Source organism: Biomphalaria glabrata, chromosome 8 (assembly GCF_947242115.1).
Source record: "Biomphalaria glabrata chromosome 8, xgBioGlab47.1, whole genome shotgun sequence".
Lineage (NCBI taxonomy): Eukaryota > Metazoa > Mollusca > Gastropoda > Planorbidae > Biomphalaria > Biomphalaria glabrata.
Window position 1 is genome coordinate 6,798,584 of NC_074718.1, and position 21,875 is coordinate 6,820,458.

The 21,875-nt window shown below is 37.9% G+C and overlaps 1 protein-coding gene across 1 annotated transcript; it reads right to left on the reverse strand.

Moving 5' to 3' along the window:
• Positions 1-813: 813 nt before the first annotated feature.
• LOC106057936 (carbonyl reductase [NADPH] 3-like) lies at positions 814-17,200 on the reverse strand. Its single transcript, XM_056039322.1, has 8 exons — positions 16,986-17,200; positions 14,960-15,041; positions 12,505-12,683; positions 11,776-11,885; positions 5,473-5,601; positions 3,683-3,824; positions 2,095-2,158; positions 814-1,029 (listed from the first exon to the last, which is right to left on the reverse strand). Exons 1-8 carry the CDS (start codon positions 17,004-17,006, stop codon positions 929-931), a joined length of 828 nt encoding a protein of 275 aa, XP_055895297.1. The 5' UTR covers positions 17,007-17,200; the 3' UTR covers positions 814-928.
• Positions 17,201-21,875: the final 4,675 nt, after the last annotated feature.

A 21,875-nucleotide genomic window follows, 5' to 3' on the forward strand; every position in this document is an offset into this window, starting at 1 on the left:
GTAAAATAACATTTTAGTTTTATCTTCTTATTTGATTTATAGAAATTTCTTTTAATAAACCCTGATTCCATCAAGTTTAATGGATAGAGATTGTAGAGGTGTCGTTAATGTTGTTGTTTTTTGATGGTATAAAGAAGGAGCTCCTCACTGCTGTGAAGATACGAAAGCTGAGAGAAGAAAAGCTTGCAGGATGTGAAAGAGTATGGACAGACCTCTCTCTCTCTCTCTCTCTCTCTCTCTCTCTCTCTCTCTCTCTTGATATTCTGATAAAAACAGCTGCTGACCAAAAAGAGTGGAGGGATTCAACATTTTCTGATTGAACATTTTCTGATTGAACATTTTCTATTCAACTTTGACTAATTTTTTTAAAGCCTGGAATTATAAAACTCTAGGCCTTCCTATAGTTAGAACTGATAAGTTCTAGGCTATATTTGAATGACTTTTGGAAGTAGACTCAAGATTTAATGACACTACATAAATAATCTTGACACCAACATTTTAAAAGCGTTAGATAAATATTAAGGGTGCTCCAGAATCCACGTCAAAGACCTAAATTCTACTTATGATGCGCGGTGGTCGACTTTTCTTTCCGCTTGACCATTCTTATATTCATTATCATCAGTGTGTTGTGTATAGGTATTTAGACTTTTAGTTTGTTTCACAATGATAAAAATAAACTGGGATGATCAAAGGTCCCAAATTCTGCAGACATATACAAGGCCACTCTATCCCATTTTACAGTTTATAAATATGATGAACAGGTGAAGATATTTTTGTGAAATGAATGAAAAAGCAAGAAATAAATTCATTAGCTTTAAAAAAAAACACGATTTTATTGAATTTATTGACACATAAAAGTATAAAAGAATACAACTTCAGCTTTTATATATGTTTACACATTAGATCTAGGCGTTTCATCAATTCTAAATTACATTTTCCATTCCGCTATTTTCAGTTCTCTGATAAATTTTCCCCTGGGGGAGGTAACGTTAGGGGGCAGAAGTGCACAATACACTGGAGTTACAGCCCCTGTAATAGAAAACATTGTATACACTTATTGAAAACTACTTTTGGAACTGCTGCTGCGACATTGTTGTGTAAGGGACTAATTTTTTTGGAATGTATTTATATTACGGTGATTCGGCCTTAAAAAATAGTTCTCTCTCTCTCTCTCGGCAATGGGCGCAGAGGGTATTGAAGAGTTAAAGAGTCTAATTTTAAATGTTAGGCAGCTTCAAATATACCACAGAGTTCATATATTAATTTAGTCATAAATGTTAATAAAAGATAGGCTATACTTCTTTTTAAGGAGCTAAGCAAAGGTCACTGAATGAAGGGTTACCATGGCATGATTTTTCTTCCATATTGCCCACCCCACCGCTTCACCGTTCCTTAAACTAGAACAAAAGATTGCCGGAAGTGGTCATGGAAGCACTAAATACTTCTTCAAGGCATGATTCTGAAATAGCCTCTGAGAATCAGCCCAACTGCTGGCCTTCACGCGTGGCTCGGATATTGAGTCCGGCGGAAATGTTTTCACTAGCAGTAGGGGCGAAGGCGAGTAACTGGCGCCTAAACCAGCAAGCTTCAGACAGGAGGGGGCTCGTTAGCAATGGCTAGCTACTTATGAGAAGGAAAACTCTGAATTTAAACTTTGCTGCCTTGCAGTCATACCGAATCGTGGGAATGACTTCGGGAATGAGCCCTAAGGAATAAATCAGGAGCCGGCGACCCTTAGGCAGTCTGCAGCACACAGTGCTACACTTGGCATGGCCTGTGGCGCCGCTGTCCCAAAGAAGGAAGGGGAACTCCGGTGTGGGCGACATCGCTCCGACCATAGCTAATGCCCAGGCATTCATTTCATTCTCAAGAGATGATTCATAAATGCTTCGAAACTGAAGAAGGCTCTCTCTCTCTCTCTCTTAGTATATATATAATATAATATATTCTGTGGAGTTACATTTTATATTATTGACAACTTGACTTCAAATTGCTGCCTGCTACCATCCGCCTACACCCCGCCCCCGATCAACGGTGCTGCATTTGCCAGTAATGTATTAATATGGCACTAAACATAGTTATTTAGTTCTTTACCTTCATCGATGGTCAAAGTTCCTTTGCGGTTGCTCAATTCTGTATCCACATAGCCTGGACAACACTGTAAAGAGTGGAAATCATATTAGAACTAACGGGTAGCCTGAACAACACTGAGAAAATCATACTAGATGTGGGCTATGTGGCTCAGAGGTATAAACCATTGGGCCACGTATCGAGGGGGACCCGCCTTTGAAACCCGACTCAACTGAGTTGTTCTTTCGTTAAGAACCTAATAGAAGCACGGACACTTCTCCCTCCCCCCCCCTTTTCCCCTCAATACCACAGAAAAGATAGGAACAGAAAAGATAGGAACAGAAAAGATAGGAACAGAAAAGATAGGAACAGAAAAGATAGAAAAAGAAAAGATAGGAACAGAAAAGATAGGAACAGAAAAGATAGAAAAAGAAAAGATAGGAACAGAAAAAGAAAAGATAGGAACAGAAAAGATAGAAACAGAAAGGATATAAAAAGAAAAGATAGGAACAGAAAAGATAGAAACAGAAAGGATAGAAAAAGAAAAGATAGAAACAGAAAAGATAGGAACAGAAAAAGAAAAGATAGGAACAGAAAAAGAAAAGATAGGAACAGAAAAAGAAAAGATAGGGACAGAAAAAGATAGGAACAGAAAAAGAAAAGATAGGAACAGAAAAAGAAATGATAGGAACAGAAAAGATAGAAACAGAAAGGATATAAAAAGAAAAGATAGGAACAGAAAAGATAGAAACAGAAAGGATAGAAAAAGAAAAGATAGGAACAGAAAAGATAGGAACAGAAAAAGAAAAGATAGGAACAGAAAAAGAAAAGATAGGAACAGAAAAAGAAAAGATAGGGACAGAAAAAGAAAAGATAGAAACAGAAAAAGAAAAGATAGGAACAGAAAAGATAGGAACAGAAAAAGAAAAGATAGGAACAGAAAAAGAAAAGATAGGAACAGAAAAAGAAAAGATAGGAACAGAAAAGATAGGAACAGAAAAAGAAAAGATAGGAACAGAAAAGATAGGACCAGAAAAGATAGGACCAGAAAAGATAGGAACAGAAAAGATAGGACCAGAAAAGATAGAAACAGAAAAGATAGGAACAGAAAAAGAAAAGATAGGAACAGAAAAAGAAAAGATAGGAACAGAAAAAGAAAAGATAGGAACAGAAAAGATAGGAACAGAAAAAGAAAAGATAGGAACAGAAAAGATAGGACCAGAAAAGATAGGACCAGAAAAGATAGGAACAGAAAAGATAGGACCAGAAAAGATAGAAACAGAAAAGATAGGACCAGAAAAGATAGGAACAGAAAAGATAGGACCAGAAAAGATAGGAACAGAAAAAGATAGGACTTTAACATGTCATAGCATGAAAGATATGTCAACTTCAATCAATTTTTTATCTGTTATCTTCTACCAACAAGAAAATAAATTAACTATTAAACGTGAACCTAATTAAAGGAATTTTTATGAGGGTATATAAGGTATGTAAGAAGCTATTGTTTTATAAACCATAATAATAATAATAATAATAAGATCAAACATTTCTTTCCCAATCTAAATTATAAGGCTTAACTTTTAGTATGAAGCGAAATGCAAAGGTGTCTTACAGCGTTGACAACAATATCCTCAGCTCCAGATGCGTCCAGTTCTCTCTGTTGTATCATGGACATGACGGTCACGCCAATTTTGGACAAGTAGTAGGAAGAGCCACAGTAGCCTCCCTCGGTGTGTTTCCCCTCTTGGGCCAACCTGTCCATCATTGGAAAAACAGAGAACAGTTTTGAGGAAGGCATTGTTACACTTGACCCCAACAACAAGTTTAAACATGTTAATTTATGATGCTGAACGTATGAATGCTTCGCCAAGCTCTTAATTTTATTGTAGTATACCCAATACAATCTTTGTTCCTCTGTGAACGTATATGTGCAGGGGCGGACTGGCTATATGGGCATTTGGCCGGTACCCGAAATGGCCTGATCGAAGTCACTATGGCACATATCAAGTAGTTAAAGGTTTTATAATATTCTTATTATCTTATTATTAGAAAGGCCCTCTGAGCGTGGTGTTAAAAAATCGTTCACAGACATTACAGTGTACTACTATTTTAACCTAACACATTTTCCGAAAATAAAATGTAGAATGTAGACAGTGTTACTAGTAGGCTTCATCTTTTTAGGGCCTACACAATGGCTGATTTAAAAAGACGCTATATTGCTGTATGCATGCATATCGATACATTATCAAACTTAACAATGATTTTTAAGGACCGATACACCTAGACATGGATGCCCATCACGTGATAGAGAATTTGTGGACCGAATTTTATAGAAATGCCCGGGCCGATTTTGAAACCCAGTCCGCCCCTGCATATGTGTCTCTTTGGGATAATCACGGTCGGATCCGAGGAGAAGGGGCAATCATCCATTCACTCTTTATCACTCTTGATCACAAGACTCCTGGTAGGAAATCGTTTACGAGTAGTTCACTGGTCACAGAGACAATTGACCATTTCGTATGGGTATCGAACGTTTTTTTGTATTTCCACAATATAGTTATACTATACGGAAATGTCTCACACAGATATAAGCGTTTTTTTTTTAAGGGGCCCACGTCCGGGTTTGCGTCAAGCAGAAATTTTCAGCTGCCCAGGGCCTTACCTTAATAAGGTTTCACTACAAACTCTATTAAAACAAGCAAAATAAAACGAAGCATCGGCAAATGTCACACTACATATTTATAACAATATTTCTAAATATTGTAAGATTTATTCCCCTTTTCGATATCATTTAAAATAATTAATTACCGCTAATTAATTGACTAATTCTTTTTTTTTTAATTGACTCATATTTTGTTAGGTACAATAAATAATTGTGCAAAGTCTCAGCTTGATCTGAGAATGGATGCGTACGAAAATTGTACAAGACAAACAGAGTGATTTAACTCTTTCTCTCCTAACCGACGATACCAACGTTGATTCCACCAGAATGTGGTAAATAATTACGGAGAGAAAGAGTTAATGTAAGAATTGTAATAAAATAAAATACATTTTAAATGATTATATTATGAAATTAAGTTTTAAAGTACCAGTTCACTATTTCTCTACACAAATATATCATTTTTAATTGCATTTGGGTTTTTTTTCTCGACGGAAATAGTCATTCCACCCCACTCACACACCAAAATAACATTCCTGACATGGTCTCCAAAAACGTTAATCGCGCTTTGTTCCTGCCATAATTAGAACTAACTTTTTCAAACTCTGTGTCTGAAATTCTGAAAGCTCAACATTTATCTTCAAGCTTAAATTTTAAAATTTGCATTTAAAATGTGATCTTCAGATAACTGTAGGCTATTAATTACATGAAAATGTTATTTTTCTTTTTAAGCGCACACTTACTCCACGAATCGCTTAATCAGGCTTGTGAGTTCTTCCATTGTAATTGTTGGATCAGTAAATCTGGCTCTCAGAGTTTCGGAGCACCTGGCCAGTCCCATCTGAGATGCCATGCTGGATACATTCACGACTCTGAAAGTTTGTGTTTTTAAACTTAATTACACATCTATTTAGTTTAATATAGTGCACATTTAAAGAAAATAATCTTCAAATATGGTTTCACCGTTTCATATAAAAAAAAATTGCATTAATTAAAAAATGTTTTGGCATCTTTAGCTTGACCTATAATATTTCAGGTAATCAACCTGAAAGGTAGACTTATAGGCCTTTAACCAGTGGCGTAGCTAGAAATGTGCGGGTGGTGTGGGCCGCTCAGGGCATCAAGTGGTGAGGGGCATCAAACTGAGGACAAACTTTCTCAGTATAAATACAAATGGTACAATACAAATTTATTTATTTTGGTATGTTGTTATGTCCTCTATTGTTTCGTAAATTAAACGTAAGCTAGAATCAGATTCACCAGATTTGTTTAAATCTCTGAAGCCAACGCACTTTTACACTTTCTTTTGAAGCCAATGGTACATCTTGTTACTTCCATGTTCAAGGCATGACTACGAGCAAGGTTATACTGGCGTTTTTTTTTTAAATTAATAATTATTTAATTGTAATACTATAATGCAAACAAAGAATCAGCTAAAGGTGAGATAGCTTGAAAGCTTTCAAAAGTTTGGTTCTTCCGGCAAATGCCAAACGGCGAGAACGTGTTGAGAAACTGAATGTGTTACTCACCAAAAAAACAACAAAACAAAACAGGAATCCTTATTTGGCTTATTTTAGACCAGTGATGCCCAACCTAATTAAACCGTCGGGCCATTTTAATTTCCAACACTAGTGTCGCGGGCCACATGATGGAAAAGATACACAAATTGAATGAAATTAACCTAAAACTCTTTTAGTTTAAACCCGAGGATCTAGTACTTACAGTGAATTATTGGGATATTTGAATTTTCTCTTTACACTTCATAAAATGACGTTCGGTTTATATTTTGTTGTTCTTGTTTTAAAAAAAACAGCCTCAGACTTTCTTTATAAAAACAAACATTTTGGCTAGCAATGGTATCATGTTCTACAAACAAGTAAAGATCCGTTCACTTTTCCTAGTAGATTCAATAGTCCAGTTCATGAACACACAAATATTAAATGCCTTGGTAGTAATCCTTTACATAATAGTAAGGACCCTAACGTAGGTAAAGATACATTTTGAACATTGTTTGGGGGATGGGGGATTTTCCATGTTTTGTGCCGACGTTTCGGCGGGCCGGATGGAAGCACGTCGCGGGCTGGATCTGGCCCGCGGGCCGTATATTGGACATCACTGTTTTAGACCATTCAAAATTCTGATGCAACGATACTTTTTATTTTCACATTTAAATAAGGGCATTTAGACGCCATGACTAGTTGCTGTGATGCTGGAGCAAGACTTAGTAAAAAAAAAAAAAAACAGGCATTGACAAAGTTCACCAGGAGATGCTTTAGTCTGAGACTTAAATGTTGGCATCAAGTTTTTGAAAGACTAGTTGCGATTGTACAATTTCTAATGAAGCGCAATTTAGCTTTCAGAGGGGCCATTCAAAGACTTGAAGAGCCAAGTAATGGGAATTTCCTGGTCTAGTAGAATTACTGGCAAAGTTTGATCCAGTAATGGGGGGACATCTTCCATGCGTTTTCAATGCAGAGATTCATGATCTTTACTTGGGAAAGAAGATTCAAAATGAACTCATTCCTGTAGTAGCTGATGGTGTTGTGAATGCTATCCTTCGAGACATCAAGAATGCAAAGTATTTTTTAAGTGATACTGGTTTGTACTGCAGACATAAGTCACAAAGAGCAGATGTCATTATCAGATAGGGTTAATGTGAAAGAGCCTGTGGTTCCATATGAACGTTATATTAAGTTTCTTCCAGTGGAAAGTACAACTGGACAGGATGCGATGTACTAGCGAATGAGCTGGAGAAGCTTAAATTAAATGTTGAAAATATTCGTGGTCAAGGTTATGGTAATGATGCAAACATGAAAGGCGGTTAATTCAAAAAAGGCTTTTAAATATTAACAGCAAAGCATTCTTTACTTCATGTACGTGTCATAATTACAACCTGGTGCTAGCAGACATGGTCAAAACTTGACCTGATGCGTTCACCTTTTTAGGGACTTTACAACGCGTGTACACAATCTATTCAGCATCTACAAAGAGATGGTCACTCTTCAGAAATCATCTTTCCAATCTGTCTGTAAAACCTCTGTGTGAAAAGAGGTGGGAGTGAAGACTAGATTGTGTCAAAGCACTTCGTAATCAATAACCTGAAATTTGTGACGCACTCGATGAATTAGCTGAAGAGCCTAATGATGCGATAATTAAAAGTGAATCAGAAACACTGAATGAAACATTGAAGCAGTAGAAAGTCTTAGTGTCACGTGTGTTATGGTACGGCGTGCTCTTCCAAGTCAATTTTGTGAGTAAAGAACTGCAAGGTGAAACAGTAGGTCTGAGCACTGCAATGGACTCGTACAACAACTTGATGATTTGACTAAAGAAGCTGAGATTTGATGGGTTTGTTCAGATTCGAGTGACTGAAAAGGAGTTGGCTGAAAACATGGATGTTGTGCAATCTTTCCAGCCAAACGTCAAAGGAAAAGGCAATATGATAAATCTGTGGAAAACTTCACATCTGGAAATGCTGAAGAAGACTACAGGATACGTTGCTTCAACAGAACTGTGGACATTGCAATTCAATCCTTGCAGCCGAGATATAAACAGCTGAAATCAAGCCACAATCTCTTTGGGGTTCTTGTCAGCTTCAAGGGACTTCAGCCTGATGACATACCAAAGTTTACAGCGAGCCTCGAGCAAGTATTGACGTCATCAACAGACCAGTCAGCAGATATGCGTGGGCGAGAATTAGCAGATGAAATGGAATCTATAAGGCATATTCTACCAAATACCACCAAAATCCCGGTAGAAATTTTAGCTTATCTGTCGACTAATGAAAGTTAAACTACTTTCCCAAACTACTTTGTTGCTCTCAGAATTTGTTTAACAATACCCGTAACTGTGGTATCTTGTGAAAAAGCTTCTCGCGCATCAAACTAATCAAGAATTAAACACTTTGGCAATTCTAGCTATTGAGCGTGATCTATGTAGGAAACAGAAATTTGATGATATACTGCATGACTTCGCTACACGAAAGGCTCGTAAAGTAAAGTTAATTTGATTGTGATTTTGTACTTAGTTAAAAATGAATAAAATGCAAAGACGAATGTTTTTTTCTTATAAAAACATTTATTTTCACTTATTATCCTTATCCCTACCCATACTAGGCTCCGCGCAATCCGTTTCGCATAGGGCCCCGCAATTGCTAGGACCGGCCCTGTGTAAGTAGATCTAGTAATTTAAAAATTCATTGTTAAAAATATTATGTTAAATGGCTGTTATATAGGGTGAAATATTTTTGGGTCGTTATAGATGTAGATCTACATTAAATTGTAGGGTACTAGCTGTTTGGAGCAACAAAGTCAACGACCGACCAACAACAAAGGGGGGGGGGGGCAAAATTAATGTTTTATTTTCGTTGTAGTTATTTATCCGTTTCTGAATATTTCCAAAGTTTACACATTAAAATACCCTAAGTTTCATCTTTTCATAAGACCTTATCAAATGTATACCGTTTTCGCTTGAGGCGTATGGAACAATATGGGTTAAAACTTATTAAAGAAAACATTTCAAAACGTCTCTGCTAGTGCAAGGTCTTTCAGGCCATGCGGTCTATAGGACAGATGCTATAAGGGTCATCTGTTTCTGTGGCCCACGGTTAACGAGGGTTTCATGTGGCCAGCACAACGACCAACTGCCTTTACTTTTTTCCTACTAATGTCGAGTACCCATTAAAGTTGGATGGACTCAGAGGCGACCTCAAGATCACGAAATTAAAATTATATGTCTGCTCCAGGATTCAAACCTGGCATCCTCCGATTCGGAAGCCAAGCGCTTAACCGCTCAACCACATAGCCACCGTTAGAGCTACATGTGCTATTTTTCTTTGACGTTTCTAAAAATAAAGTGCAAGCTCATTTTCGTTTTCTAGAAAGTTTGAAGCTCTACATGTTTCTTCAACACTTTGGAAATTATACTCCAAGATCTTGACCAGAAAATTGACAATAATTATTGAATATTACTCTCTGTGAAATTCGAATTTTTAGTGCATTGAAATCAGCATATCTTATCTTATCTTATATAATACAGACGTTACTTCAAAAAAGAAGATGATTACGTCCTACGCGTCATGCATTTAGTCATGCATATTAACCAATGACTTAAATTCAGCCAAGTCACCGGTTTTCCTGGCTAGCTCAGGCAACCCATTCCATGCTCTAATAGCACTAGGGAAGAAGAAACATTTGTACAAATTTGTCCTAGCATATGGGATGAGGAATGTGCCTTTATCTTTGTGTCTTTCAGAGTATTTTATTAAATTTTGTTTTTGTATTTGAAGATTATGGTTCAGTGTTTTATGTATGATTTCTACTTTACTTTTGAGCCTTCTGTCCTGAAGGCTTTCTAAATTTAGGTGTTACTCTAGTCAAATGTGAATATTCGTTTGTTATGAATCTCACTGCTCTATTTTGTGTCTGTTCCAGTTTTTTAATGTTTTCTTGAGTTGAGGGGTCCCAAACGGAGGATGCATATTCTATTATTGGCCTAACCAAGGTTAAATAACATTTTAGTTTTATGTTCTTATTTGATTTATAGAAATTTCTTTTAATAAATCCTAATGCTTTGTTTGATTTTTTTGTAGTTACATCAATATGTGGATTCCATGACAGTTTTTCATTTATTATAACACCTAGGTATTTTGCGTTTTTAGTCTGTGTTACTGGTTTGCCATGAATAAGATATTTTCGGACTAATTCATTAATTGTAGTCAATAACCTTAACTGCTCAACAGTATTATATGGTCTGGACGTGGAATGCGTTAACCTGTTTGTCTCGTGTGTTAGTGTAAATAAAAGTATAATCTGAATAAACCACATTAAAAACAATAATAATAATTGTAGTTGGCCTGCCTTCGTGAAAACGGTCGTCAGAGGAGACGATTAGGCCTTAGGGAAGCAAAACAGAACTAGGGATGTCTAAGGACCGTCCATTGCATAGGAGGGGATGGAAGAAATCCCCAAACAAAAATGTCACTATTCACACAATTTATCAATAAGCTGTGTTTATGGTGGTTATGTAAAGAAGATTAAGAAGGCCGGAGTTAGACGTGAAAAACTATAGCCCATCTCATGAAACACTAACTTTGTAGATTTAGAGCCCCAATCTAGATAATAATATCTCCAAAAGACATCACAGGGATACTGTTTGTTTTTTTCCCCTTGGCTTGTCTTTTTTTTTTTTTTTTTTGCTTTGTCAACACCCCTCTCCACATAATGGACTATCCCTTCCCAGTTAATTAACATCTATATAAATCCACGTCAGGAGGCTCGGTGGCTGAGCGGTGGCTGAGCGGTAAAGCGCTTGGCTTTCGAACCGGGGGCCGGGGTTCGAATCCTGGTGAAGACTGGGATTTTTAATTTCGAGATCTTTGGGCGCCTCTGAGTCCACCCAGCTCTAATGGGTACCTAACGTCAGTTGGGGAAAAGTAAAGGTGGTTGGTCATTGTGCTGGCCACATGATACCCTCATTAAGCATAGGCCACAGAAACAGATGACCCTATAGACCACAAGGTCTGAAAGGGGAACTTATCTTTTATTTAATATAAATCCACATCATTAAATTCCAGTTTAGTTGCTTCTACATAACATAAGCTAACAAGATCCTCGAAATAAAGAAATCACCCTGTGTCAGGATTTTGTGATTTTACCATCACAAAATAGATAGGCCTACAAGACACCGATAGCAAAGACAAACAAACACTCTTTTGTTCCCCTGGCAATCAAATCATTAAATAAGAACAATCTGATATAAACTTTGTCACATGTAAATTATGAGTGAGTCTGGTGTGAAAGTACACTTTGGTTTCTTAAGTTATAATGTTTTTAGTTTAGTGTAATGCACAAATTGGAAGACAAATTTCCGTAAGGACAATAAAGATTATTATTATTAGTATTATTATTAATATTAGATGGGGGGCACCCAATTCACTTTTTGTTTACCTCAATTTGCATTAGAAGATGACTTGAGATACTCACTGATCTTTCATATGTTAATGAAATGGGTTAACTGTAAACATGCTATGAAAAGTTTGAGCCTACCTGGCATGTGGTCTAAGAATAGGAAACAAAACATTGCAGACGTCCAAAGTATTGAAGAAATTTGTTTTTGTAGTCTCGTCAGCTTGTCTGGCAAATGGCACAGTATCGTCCTAAAATGGACATTTACGTTTAAAAAAAAAGAAACTATTATCAAAATTTGTTAGGCGCATTTAAAAGTCTCTCAACTCTGGTACAGCCGTACATGAGTTACCAATGCTATTAAGTTTATGGAACAGTCACGCAGTGTACACATATGCATCAAAGTTGCCATGAAAATAAAAACAGGAAGTTTGTTGTTGTTTTTTACTTTGGATTTTAGCAGCTTTGAGTTCCTTCAAAGAAGAGCAAGTAATGTAGGGGAGATAACTGGAATCTGGGAACAGAAAATTTAAGAACTTTTGATTTCTTAGGGGTTTTTTTTTTTTTGTCTTTTATTAAACCTGTAAATTGAAGAGACGATCTTTTATCAGGGTCCATTCAGTCCAATGTTTCAAGATTTAAATAAACTTTCCCGTTGTAATCTGTTTTTGAATTTTAATTATAAAGATTATTATTGTATGATATACCGGTATAGTGTGTGTTAAATCTTTTCACAAATTCTACTTGATGGATTAAATTATCTAGTTGTAATAGTAATATATATCCTCAAAAAGGATGTCCGGCATACAATTGGATATGATCAGAAGTTTGTTCATCCATGACAAAGCGGGGCTGAAAGCTTATACCTACATGAAACACAATGGCGGCATTGTTGACTAGAATATCCAGTCCGCCGTACGTCTGCTGGAGAAAATCTCTCAAGCGTATCACACTATTGTGGTCATTGATGTCCAGCAGATGAAACTTAGGCTGCAAACCCTCTCCCTGCAACTCTTTCACAGCCGCTTGACCTCGACCTTCATCGCGTGCTAAAAATAGAAAAAAAAAGTAAAATAAACGCGAATTACATTTTATTTGTATAGTATAGAGTACCTTGTGAAATTGATTACATCTTTGACAAAAAAAAGATGAGTCCAGTGCACAGTGGCCCAGTCTCTATGGCCTATGGCTTTTGAATATATCTATCAATATATTTTTTATTTCTTAATCACTACCCTTTCTATACCTACAACTTGCATTGCCAACAGGCTACGCACGTTGATTTGTTTCCAAGCTACAGATTGCATATTTTCTGTGTGTGTGTGTTCCTATAGTAACGGTGGGAAGAGGTTTGCGATTGGTTGGGAATGATGCAAGATACGAGGCATTGTCGTCAGCAGTCTTGGTTAGGGGAGACGACTCTAGAACGTCAGACTGAAAAGATGTATTTTTATAGCGAGTTTTGATTTTGTTCAGAATACCATGTTATGTTATTACTTAAAGTCTACTATATTAATTGTATTTCATCTCAGATTTGAATTTGTTTATATCGCAATAAAAGTTATATTTAGTTTCGTTCTCAAAGAAGTTTTTCAAGCTATTTTAAGTTTCATAAGTTTAAGATATATTACGCCTACAGCGGTTTATATACAATGGATCATACGCAGTCCTTTTCACAAAAGACCCCTCCTATTTTCTTCCTACTTATAACGATAACAAGACAAAGGTCCACAAATGAACCCCCCCCCCATACATTTCATTGGTCAGTGAATATACGTTGAAGTGGACAGGCCGGCATCACTTCTATCTCCCCCCCCCCATCAACTCTCTGCCTCTGCAAATAATCTTATTTACACTATTTGATTATTCTTCTGCTTTTCAGTTCTTTTTTCGAAATAGTTCATAAGCACAATGATTATTTATTTTTGGCCTGGGCCCGTTTTTCTTATTATTACCTGCAAATCGCTATGTTCAAATAATCTTTGACCGTGCCCCCCCCCCCTTATTTATTTGTACTTTAGATAAAACTGCCAGGATTTCAACAATTCTCAGTTTGGTCAGAAATTTCTAGTCTATGTGACGTTAAAAACGCCCCCACCCCCCACCCCCAAACACACTAGCTTCTGACCTGTGAATTCTATATCACTTTTCTCTTCCCCGTTTCGAGTAGTAACTGGTGCGTGAATGATTGAATGAATCAAGGCTTTTACGATAACAATATAGATCTAAATTCATTGGCGTTACTATTTCTACCACTTGCCGTGGACGAACTTTTTTTTTAAAGTAAAGTTTCGCGTTCAGACGTTGCAATCTATAGGACAGATGATGTTAAGGTGTTAACGGTTTACCAGCAGGGAATCATGTGGCCAGCACAACGACCAAGCGTCTTTACTTCCCACAACTAAAGTCAGGTACCCATTAGAGTTGGGGGGAATCAGGGATGCCCTAAAAATCTCGAAATTCAAAATCACAGTCTTCACCGAGATTCGGAAGCTAAGAGCCTAACCACTCAGCCACCGCGCCCCCCCTGAAGAATAAAAAATACGAACATTTAACCTCTTATTACTTGACTTAAGGCTTAAACAACTAAGCCATTTTCACGATCAAATCGCAGCGTTTAATTTACCAAAACCTTTTTTATTCGCAATTTCAACCTATTTAGGTTCGTAACTTTCTTTCGTTCCCATTTTTTCAAAAGATTTATGTTTATTTCTAAACAGCTCTAGATCTAGACATCAAATTGTATTTTCCTCTAGATCTAGTTAGGCCTAATTGTCAGATTCAATGTGAGGAATTATTCTTTGATCAGTCTGATTATCAAATTAGTTTTTTGTTTGCAACGGCTGATTTAAAGAAGGGTATGCTTTGTTTAAACTGTGCTTTACTGACCTTTCATTTACGGGATAAAAAAAAAAGGAAGGCGGTCTAAAAGTCGGTGGGCTATTTGTGAATGCCAAAAATACTATGAAATGTATTTTAATGCAGGCTATTCCACTGAATATACAAGGGTCAAAAAGTGTCTTGTTGGGAAAAGGCACTTCATTTAAAAGTATTGTGTGTATGATGTTTGTTTGTGTGTGTATGGTGTTTGTTTGTGTGTGTATGGTGTTTGTTTGTGTGTGTATATGGAATGGGATGTTATAATGCAGGCAAAAGAGAAAACTACAACAGATGGGTCTAAGAAGTATTTGTGCATTAGGTAGTTTTAACCGTTGCGCAGCACGGGTATCTTCTCGCTTATTATATTTTATTACAAATATTTTTTTCTGACACAGATGTTACTGCATTATTAGAAATATAACTGACAGCTGCTAGGTTTAAGTACCTGTAAGTATGACGTCCCCATCAAACTGTTTACATAAAGACCTCACAGTGGCAAAACCAACACCTTTGTTAGAACCTGTTACCTATTAAATAATAGAAATAAAAACTAAAAATATGGTTACAAAGAAAGTTTGGGTTATCACTCAAACTCAGAGGCGGTGCCTCATGGGCCTAACCATGCATCCGCAATGCAGGCAGACAAGTTTGGACAAATTTAGCACGAATACAATTTTATCGAAATCAGTTTTTTCCACTAGGTATTGTTCAATAGACGAAATTGCCAAATTAGTGAGTCGTTGATTGCAAGTATTTCTGTATCAAAGCAAGTTCGAAAAAAACTTTGCTTGCATGTAGCCACACTTACCATAGTAGTAAACAAATATGCAAATCAGGATGGCAATATTTGAAGACTGACATATTTTTTTTTCCTTTATAAAACTCTAAAGCTCAATGGATTCTTGTTTAGAGAAACTGCGACAATAAGCTGAAGCCCCCAGACAAAATTCGTTTTTGTCTATGTCGCTGGTAGAACCATCCAGATTAATTTTCATTTGAGGATTCAATAAAGGCAACAAAATTCATATGTATCATGATATTGTTCTTATGGGGTTATTATTTCATGAACAATTCGTTCCAAGGAAGGTATTTCCATCAGTAACTCTTTTTTGTGTGTTGATAGAAAATCTATCTTCTTTTTTTACCTGGCAATTTTTTCTTGTGGCCAATACGTCTTCGAGGCTCTGCATGACAATGTAACATAAAATTTGGATCCAGATTTTAGATGTTAGGTGTACTGCGGAAAATAATCGAGATATATTTGATGTTTATTGGCTACTTTATGTAGTTTTTTTTGGTTTTGTTATCGTGAGCACTTGTATTACAATAAATTCGTTTTTATTTTGTCGGCACATGTACGTATTCGGTCTCTCAGGAATGAATCGCACTTGTATAGTAGCTTCACTGCAGGATATTTCTTTGATATTTCTTTGATTTTGTACTGCCAATTCTTCTTCAACTCGTTCTCGATGCCCACGGAGTGCCAGATTCTCCTTTAAGAGAAAACGCATGATGTCCAAGATTCTCTACAGATAACCTCTCCCCATTTTACCTCTAGCTTATTTAAATCTTGAGCCTGTCATTATTGTTGACTAGTCACATACAAACTTCAAGTTTCCTCCAAGGAAGTGATGCCTTACAAGGGGACTTGAGTTCGAATCCCGACTCCAGCAGGCTTGTGTTTGCTGAGCGGTTGGAAAAACTTCTCCCAGATACCCACTCCGCCACTGGTCCACAAAAGAGATTGGACCATTACTGATTGGTAATTTTTAAATAATAACACCAATATAAACTTGTCCATAACAATTGCATTGAACAATGAAGTAACACCATGTAAGGCCTCAAAACAAAGTTTAAAAAAACATTAAATCAAATCTGGTAACATTTCATTTAAGCTGGTCTAGACCTTTCTTTAATACCTTAACTAAATAACATTTAGCTCTTGTGGTATGAAGGGAGAGTAACCTTTTAGGGATTACGGGCACGGCATGGCCTAAAGTGTGCCGATGTGCCAAAAAACTCCAAACTCAAACCCTGAGAAAGTTTTTCCTGTTTGATGCCCCTCCACCACTTGATTACGTGCGGCCTGCATCACCCGCACATTGCTATCTACGCCACTGACACACACACACACACATCGTGCTGGCTCGGACATGTTCGCCGGACATATACATAGAAAGAGAGAGAGAGAGAGAGAGAGAGAGAGATTCATCAAATGTGGTTAAGATAACTATTAATTTAATACACACAAATTTGATTAACCATCCTAATTTAATCGAAATAGTCGAACTGCATCTTTATTTTATTGGTATCATGGGGACACCAGGATACACCTCGAGATCTCCATACCACCTTCAAGAGTGTCGCAGCACATTACACAGACCTACACAGGCTGTGTTTGACCTACTTTCTGTTTAGATATATCTAATGAGTTTTTTTTTTAAATGTTATATGTGTATATATCAACTCACCACGGCGACACGTCTAGCCATGTCTGTATTCTTCCACTGCTTGTTCAAATAGGATTTCTAGACAGGAAATCCCTTTTCTGTGACCCTACACGTCTCTGCTTTTCACTTCTCTCGTTGTTTAGTTTTGACTGCAAATATTGAGCAACTACCGGTATTTAGACCTTACTCTGAAAACCTGATAAACACTGCGTGTTGATTCGAAGAATGAAAAAAAAAAGCTCAACACTAAAAAAAAAAAAAAAATATCAGTGAATGAGATAAGGTTGAAAATGGCTGAGTGATCATGACATAGCCGAAATTCTCATTGCTGTCTCATTGTATACTATTGTATTTTTTAAAACCATTTTAACCAGCAAATGAAAAAACTTTAAAAAAAATAATTAAAAAATCGCGTATTTAAGGGAAAGAACTATACATTTACAGTCATGCCTTCTCATCTCTTTCTAAATACGGATGTTACTTCAAAAAAGAAGATTACGTCCTACGCGTGTACCTAGGTGAATCTAGTCATACATATTAACCAATGACTTAAATTCTGCCTGGTCACTGGTTTTCCTGGCTGGCTCAGGCAACCCATTCCATTCTCTAATACCACTAGGGAATCTCAATAATGCAAGATTTATTCCCATCCTTTCTGTATTAAACACAAATGGGTACATACTAATTATTCTTTTTTTTTAACTGAATTATGTTTTGTCAGGGGCAACGAATAATTGTTCAAAGTTTCCAGTTGGTCCGAAAATGGGAAATAACCAGCTGCAATTACAACAGTTTTTTTGAATCGTTATTGATAATAACAAAGTAAGACAGTGATGTCAAACCCAACACTAATCTACCATTATTACTAACAGTGTTGAACGAGATGATCATTTTCCAGGCCATTATGTAAGAGGTAGAACCAGTGTGACGGCGACACTGTACCGACCATATTGTTACGAATCTCACTATCCAGGCTCTCTGCAAACTGCACCATACACCACCAACTTAAAGAACTTGACAAGTCAGGGCTCCAAAATAACGTAAAGGTTTAATGTCCATAAATAACAGCCAATACTGTACAATTGGCAGCACGTAGAACAGTACAAATAGCTCTGCGATAACAAATATCTCTCCGATAACACCGTTCCGCCGTATCAAGTCATGCACTGGCCTCTCCGTCTCGTTCCGGGCTTGCACTGGGTTCAACAGTTCAGGACTGACTTCACACACTTGGGTTCGTTGTGTCGGACTCGATCACAGACCAAGATCAAGACGCCGTTCGTCTCAACTGTACTTGATAGTACTCCACACTGAACCGTCGTAATGCTCCGTACAGAACCACACCGCTGAACTGTGCTGTAGTCGACCGTGTTCTGAACTCTTGTCGTGAACCTCCTTTCTGAACCGTCTTGACTGCGTCGCCTCCGCTCTTATATAGGGTCCCTACTGGCCTTCTCGAACCGGACAGAACGCCGCTCGACGTTTCTAGGTGGTCAGATGACTACAACTCTCGTGACGCTCCTGAGCTCTGTTCACGACGTCGATCCTTCCCGGACCGCCGTCGATCCTTCCCGAACCGCCGTGTTGACACTCGTCTCGGCTGACCGTCGTAACTCGTCACGGTTGACCGCTCTTCTAGCGCTGGCCTGGGGCGATTGCGTCGGCTGACTACACACACACCACTACCCCTCTCTGTGCCCCCACCAAGTTTATAACAATATAATGCCAGGGGCGGACTGGGTGCCAAGATTGGCCTGGGGATAACCATACCATCCGGCCCACAAATTTATGGAGTTGTGTCCTAAAAATCAATATGTAAAGTTTGATATTAATGATTATGTAGTGAAAACTGAGCGCATGCAAGCGCGGGCTTACGTATCATAATGTATATCTACGAGCAAATAGCATGTGTTTAGGGTTAGGGTTATTATGGTGGCAAACGTGGTCGAGAGGCTAAGTGTGCTTGAACTTGGCTTGGTTTGGCTACCTATGAAAGGGGCTCGAGGTCCGACTCGGGCAGAGTTGTGTTTACTGAGCGTCAGAATTCAGCACGGAAAAACCTTCTCCTAGATATCCACTCCCCCCCCCCACACACACACACACTTTTGGACCAAGGAGCTCTGAGCATGCTATAAGCATGAAAGTAGCGCTATATAAAAGCCATAATTTATTTATTTATTAATTACCCACCGGCTACGTCCGATGATTTGTTTCCGGGATATATATTATTTTGCCATGGATAATAATATAAACGCCCTCCCAAACAAACTCTATTTTGGTCAGTGACTTCTATCCCGGGCCCATTTCGCCCCCTCTTCCTCTGTTACACATAATTGGCACGGCAAGTCTCTTGTGTCGTAATGCTTCTCAGCTTTTTCTTTACAAATTTTTAAAATGCAGTGACTTCTTTCATAAACTATTTGTGTACAAGAAAGTATAAATACAAAATACACTCGTGTCTATAAATTTTACATTAAAAAAAAAATTATGTATACTTTCCCCAACTAAAGACAGGTACTCATCAGAGTTGGGTGGACTCAAGGGCGCTCTAAAAATCCCGATATTCAAAATCCCAGACTTCACCCAAATTTGAACCCAGGACCCCGGGTTTGGAAGCCAAACTTTTAACCACTCAGCAACCTCGCTCCGCGATTTGGTTTTTACTCCTCGCCCTTTTTCTCAGGCCTCTGGAGTTCGATTTACAAATCCACCTCTTCATCATCAATTGTTTGACCTGCCCTCCTCGTAAGAAAATCTGCTGCTTTCTTCACAACTTGAAGTAAATGGCGTTGCGCCTGTTCAATCATGAGCATTGCCAAGGAGTTTAACAACAGCTGTTGAATCTCTTGTGTTTGAGAGGAAACATTAATGATTTTTGTGATTTTTCTTTTTTTTTTTATTTACTTTTTAAAATTAAAATTATATTACATTGTTTTTCACTTTTCTTTTCGCTTCTTTTTTGTGTTATATGCACAGAGAGGTGCTGAGTGGCTGAGTGGTAAAGCGCTTGGCGTCCGAACTGGAGGTCCCGGGCTCAAATCCTGTTGAAGACAACGACTTTTTACTTTATGGATCCACAAGGCGCCTCTGAGTTCACCCAGATCTAAGGACAATAGTTGGGGAAAAGTAAAGGCGGTTGGTCGTTGTGCTTGCCACATGACACTCTCGTTAACCATGGGCCACAGAAACAGATGACCTTTACATTATCTGCCCCATAGATCGCAAAGTCTGAAAGGGTTGCTTTAATTGTTACTTGTTAATCACTTTGTGTGTATAAGCGATTGAAGTTTGTAAGAGCAGGTTCCGCCGGATTTTTGGAAAAATCACACGTGAAGGCCAGGAGCTGGATTGGACTGTCAGAGGCATTTAGAGACGCAACCCATGGGAGCATTTCTTGGAAAGTGGGAGCTTATCCCCACTATCACCCCCGGCATTGAAAGTCCTTTGGAACCCTTTTTTTAATAAAATGCTTTAAATGTTTAGGATGTTTTTTTCAGAGGTGAAGACAATTTACTTCCTAGTCCAAACCTCCCGCAGGACAACGGAGTGGCATCGAGACGACCGAACAGTCCAGCGCGCTTACTGCACGATGATGACACACCATTTTCAAATTCAAATCATGACTTCCTAATTAAAACAAGGCAGGCTTCTGACTAGCTACTATCACTTCAGAGACAACACATTACAACCAGGCACCCAACCATTTTATATATTTACCGTTAAAACAAACTGGCAGTCACCAGTTATAAGTTGTATTCAATTGGCATATATCAGAGCGCCTGGAACCCCTTCTAGGAGTCTCCAGAGTAGGCCATGGTATACGGTTTCATTGTAATCATCGTAATCAATCTTAATGGAGATTCGGTAAGTGCCAACAAGCAGCGCGGCCAAGATATAACTTTTACCAGACAACTTCACTCCCAGAGGAGGACAAAAAGGAAGATAAAGCCTTATAAAGGGGGGGGGGGGAGGAAGACAAGCTTACTTTAAAAATTAGACTTACAAAGTATTTGATAGAACATTAAATCATAACGCTGTACAATTGCTATACCGGTATAACTTTTTCCTCCGACGAACTGACCTTTGGCAGTAGCTCATCTTAAGCGCAAATATGGATGTTGGCTTCTATACAAATTGTGTTCATATTGTTCTTTGAAAGAAGAAAGTGAGAATCCACGGAGTGTCCAGCTATTTCTAATGTATGTCCACTGTGTATTGATCGGCAAAATACCTTTTGAACTTTAGCGTCATCACTGGTAATACTAAACAAAATTTGAGATCCTGAAGAGCTTTTAGTAGCATGTGACCTATTCATGAAAAAGATTGTCAAAAAAAAAAGGACATGTCCTCTTTTTGTCGGACATCTGGTAACCCCAATTGTTGGGGTGGCTCAAAATTTTACAAGGAAGGTCAATTCAATTAGTTCCAGATTCAGGTCTGTCGTGGTACTGGACACATCGGCAACGAAATGAAATAGTGCATTCTGTATTTTAATATTTAAGAGAAAACCCACAAATCTTCTAGCAAAACTGTGATCCAAGAACCCCCCCCCCCCATAGGTATTTCTCTGCTGTGCTTTTTGACTTCTGATTGTTAAGAAATTTCTTGGAAGAAGGTCAAGTCAAGAGGAATATCCAATATCAACTTGTCCCCCCCCCCCTTTTTTTTTGTCGTTTGAGGTTTGAGGTTGTGTTGCTTCGGATGTGTATTGATGTCGGATTAAATCGCCAAGCCCACAATCATAAAGGTTTTTTCATAGTGTTGTACAGAGGATGCCAAGCCTTCGGGTCAGCAAGGCCTGTCGACGCCCTCCTCGTCTTTTCCACCATATCCCAATAGTGCACGACGCACGTATTAGAGTAGTGTAGTGTTTCGATACCTGTTTCGACGCCCAAAATGCCTCTTGCGCCC